Source organism: Bos grunniens, chromosome 15, assembly GCF_055505025.1.
Source record: "Bos grunniens cultivar Pamir isolate PY7600 chromosome 15, Bosgru_T2T1.0, whole genome shotgun sequence".
In the NCBI taxonomy this organism is placed as follows: domain Eukaryota; kingdom Metazoa; phylum Chordata; class Mammalia; order Artiodactyla; family Bovidae; genus Bos; species Bos grunniens.
The window spans coordinates 48,896,171-48,900,558 of record NC_141179.1 but is presented as its reverse complement, the minus strand read 5'-3'; the positions used below and the strand labels follow the sequence as shown (position 1 = coordinate 48,900,558).

Here is a 4,388-nt window from a genome sequence, read left to right as displayed (position 1 = left end):
ACTTCCACATTGCTCAATCCTTTAGTCAGTTCTCAGTCCTTATAACCCTGACCCCTTGGTAACATCATATATAATTAATCCCTCTTAAAACTGATACAAGATCACATTCTTCTGATTTTATTCTGACTGGCATTTTCCCCACAGTCTCTTTCAGTGGAGTCTTTTCTTCTCCAACTCTAAATATCAGATTTGTACAGTTAATACCAGAAGCTTCTCCTTACACTAACATTTTAGGTTTCTGTATCCTGCCTATATACTAATATCTCTCAAACATGTATCTCTTCTTCAACTTATTTCTGAAGTCCACATTTCTACTACTGAGTCAATGAAAATGAATAGATGAAAACCCTGTTGGGGGAGGTGACTATAATTAAAATTTTCAACATGCTTTTGAAAAAACAGTGAAACACCTACATGCAGATGCTCAGCCTACCGCTAGATATATAGAGAAGAAGAGAATTACAGTTTTGTATTTGACATTCATCAGCTTAAGAATGGTAAATAATTATGGAAATGATGATGTAAGAGGAGGAATAATAGAGTAAGGCCAGAAAATTTCCAAGGATAAAAGCAGCTATATTTCAGCATTGATAAATGAAGAGAAGTCAGGAAAGAAGACTGAGAAGAAATGTAAATGTAGAGAAAATCTGTTATATTCAAAGAAAGTTTTAATCAGATAGTTTGGTGTTATAAGTGATAACAGTGAAGTAGAGGATATCAAAGCTTATGATGGTCATTATCTGTTTATGATGATGTGTTTGTGAAGCTGAAGAATTAATAACCAGAATTTCCATTTATTCTCAGCTCAGCCCCTGGAGAATGCCAGCCCAGTATCCCCTCCATCCTCACATCGTGCTCCTGTCCAACCTCACGCAGTTCAGCCCCATGCTCTACCTCACTGGCTTTCCCGGATTGGAAACCATCGAGCACTGGATCTTCATCTTCTTTTTCCTTATGTACTTCGTGGCCATCTCAGGCAACTGCTTCATCCTGATCATTATTAAGACCAACCCTCACTTGCACACACCCATGTACTATCTACTCTCCTTTCTGGCCTTCACTGACCTGGGTTTGTCGGTGTCCACCTTGCCCACTACTGTGGGAATCTTTTGGTTCAAATCCCATGGCATCTACTTTGGAGCCTGCCAAATCCAGATGTTCTGTATCCACTCGTTTTCCTTCATGGAGTCTTCAGTGCTCCTTGTCATGTCCTTTGATCGATTTGTGGCCATCTGTTATCCCCTGAGGTACATGGTCATTATCACTGGCCAGCGAGTGGTCAGGGTAGGCCTCATTGTCATTCTGCGGGGCCCCGTGGCCCTCCTTCCCATTGTTCTCCTCCTGAAGGCTTTTCCTTATTGTGGCACTCAAGTCCTCTCCCACTCTTTCTGCCTGCACCAGGAGGTGATACACTTGGCCTGCACAGACACCACCTTCAACAACCTGTACGGGCTGTCATTGGTGGTCTTTACTGTGATGCTGGACCTGGTGCTCATTGCACTGTCCTACGGGGTCATCCTGCACACAGTGGCAAGACTGGCCTCCAAAGAGGAGCGGCTCCAAGCCTTCCAAACATGCACCTCACACCTCTGTGCTGTGCTGGTATTCTTTGTGCCCATGATGGGGCTGTCCTTGGTTCACCGCTTTGGGAAGCATGCTCCACCTGCTGTCCACCTTCTGATGGCCAATGTCTACCTCTTTGTGCCTCCCATGCTTAACCCAATCATATACAGTATTAAAACCAAGGAGATTCGCCATGTCATCAGCAAGCTCCTGGGTTAAAAATTCCACTGAGTGCCCAGAAGAAAGTCCCAAATCAGGCCAAAGATTGTCAGTATTTAGTACCTGTAATTACACCCTCTGTTTCCCGAGGCTTTTTTCCACTGCCCTAAATAAAATATGGGTGAATTTCTTTCTTGAGTTATGAGTTGGTAATGCTGACCTTCTCTTGCTTGAATTATAATGCCTTTCTCTATATATAAGACTTAGATATTTTGGTAGCAGCAAAAACTGCCTAGAGGAAGACTGCTATCAAAGTGTAAAAACTAAAGTGAAACTAAGCAAATACAGAAGGAGAGTAATCAACAAAGAAACACATCGAACAGGACTTATGAGAGAACAGGTAAGTGTCAGTTGTTTAAATTCACTTCACAAAATGTACCTTCTTCCATGGCTCCTTGGGACTGCCTCCTTTCTCGGCCAGCCAATCCTTCTCTTAAGTTTCTTTTTTTTTTTTTTAATCCTGCATAACCCATATCCTTTGGAGTCTTGAGTCTCATTGGAAGAATCAGAACTCCTGCACTATTTTCTAATTTAAACTCCAAATGTTTCTGATGATGTGCTCTCTTCTAGCCTTATTCATTTAGTAGACACTCTGGACCCCACCCCTGTCTCTTATCATTTCTGATTTTATCTTTTGTATGGATTTACTGACATTAACTGAAGTCAATGTTTGCTTCTGGGCATTCTAATCATGAGATCTTGGACAATGACCTGAAATGCGACAAAGCTCTAATAAAGGAAACTGCCACAAATACATCTAAGTCATGCTCCTGTTGCTTATGATATTGTGAACTTAAAAGTGGCAGAGATTTCCCCTACTGTTGACTAAACAAAATTCATGTTGGAGTTGCTTCCTCATGGATATTTTTCAAGGCAGGTCTTCTGAACAAACAGATTCCACTCTGAACTTCAGTTGAAATCCATACTGTAGGCCACACTACTGAAGAGCAACTCTGAGACTCAGAAAGTTCTTCTCCATATTGAGTGGAACTTATCTGTCTATGGATCCCATTAGTAGAATGAGGTCTAAAGAATAGAATTCAGATTTAGAGTTGGAGTTCAATTTCTGTCAGTTACTAGCAAATAGGCCACTAACACTGAAGTTTTCTTATTTTTGAACTTAGGAAATATGTATACAAAATAACATTTTAAAATTTCTACTTTGCTGAAATTTAAAATGCAAATTAACATATTTAAATCATACTAATAAGTAAGTATTGAAGAAAACAGTTAATAATGAAGGTCTGTACTGACAAGTATATGGTAAAAGAAGGATTTTCATACAGTGGTGTGAAAATATAATATGATTTGGCTTCCCTGGTGGCTCAGACACTAAATAATCTTCCTGCAATGTGGGATACCTGGGTTCAGTCCCTGGATTGGGAAGATCCCCTGGAGAATATTGGGGATCTATATTCCAATATTCTGACCTGGAGAATTCCATGGACAGAGGAGCCTGTAGGCTACAGTCCGCGGTGTAGCAAAGAGTGGGACATGACAGTGACTTTCACTTTCCGTAGGAAAAAAAATGTATCAAAAGATTTAAAAAAATATTCATACACCCTGTCTCAGAAATACCACTCCTTGAATCTATCTTAATAAAACAACTAAAAATGGAAAAATAAAGATTTTACAGTGTCAGCTCCTTGGAAACAAATACTTCTTTTTCTTTTCTTTAGAAACCATGAGCTCTGAGTTCTTTGAGAAGATTAAGTTTAGAGAGAAGCAAGATACCACTTCTCCTGATTGCATGGACATGCAGAGAGATTCACATCATGACAATAAAGAGATAGAGGGGAGAGTAGATTGCATGAGGAAACTCTATGGGCATCTTCACTTCACTTGGAAAATTTAGAGATCATTTCTTCCCTAAGAAAAGCTTGAAGTGGTAAAGTCAAATGAAGGCAATTTGGGAATAATGATATTTCTGAGAATCTGAGCATTCTGTTAAGGTTGAGTTATGTAGAATTTTGTAAGGGAGGTTAAAAAAAAAACAAAAACTGGCTTTCACTAGCTGGTTCAGAATAAGAATACAGAAAACCCTTGCTGAGATTTGATGTCATCAAAGTAAAAGATTCCATGGGAATAAGAGAAAGATGAAAAAACAGGAAAAGGACAGGCTGTCTGTGAGGGCAGGGGTTTACTGCAAGGTCATTGAGTCCTAGAGAGAGCAGAGAGGCCAGACCAGACAGCAGGGCATTATTGCCCTATGACAGTGTAAAAGCTCATACTTACTGGCCTAGTAAACTTGAACCCATGGCCACTTTTCACAGAACAAAGAGGACTCTTGAGAAGGACGATGTGTCCACCTTACTAAGCTCCAATCTTGGTATTGGTTGGGGTCATGCTGGGCTTGCAGAGCACTGCCATCACAGCTGCACCTTCATTGCATCTCTTGAAATTTGACTACTGTCACTGTGGGTCACTGTCCTATGCTTACTGCCTTCACCAGGACATGATCCACCTAACTGGCTCAGATACGCTCAGAGTTTCTACGTTCCTGTTGATGGGCATCCCAGGCCTGGAGTGAGCTCACCCCTGGAACTCCCTGCCCATTTGTGTGTGCTACCTTGTGGCCCTCCTGGGCAATGCCACCATCTTGCATT

At 40.9% G+C, this 4,388-nt stretch overlaps 1 protein-coding gene across 1 annotated transcript; it reads left to right on the top strand.

The window, feature by feature from the left end:
• Positions 1 to 819: 819 nt before the first annotated feature.
• LOC147357989 (olfactory receptor 51M1-like) lies at positions 820 to 1,782 on the top strand. Its single transcript, XM_086342009.1, has one exon. The coding sequence runs from the start codon at positions 820 to 822 to the stop codon at positions 1,780 to 1,782; it is 963 nt and encodes a 320-aa protein (XP_086198135.1).
• Positions 1,783 to 4,388: the final 2,606 nt, after the last annotated feature.

Excerpts from the sequence above, each read along its gene's own strand:
- LOC147357989 (XM_086342009.1), top strand. The coding sequence starts at position 820 with ATGCCAGCCCAGTATCCCCTCCATCCTCACATCGTGCTCCTGTCCAAC.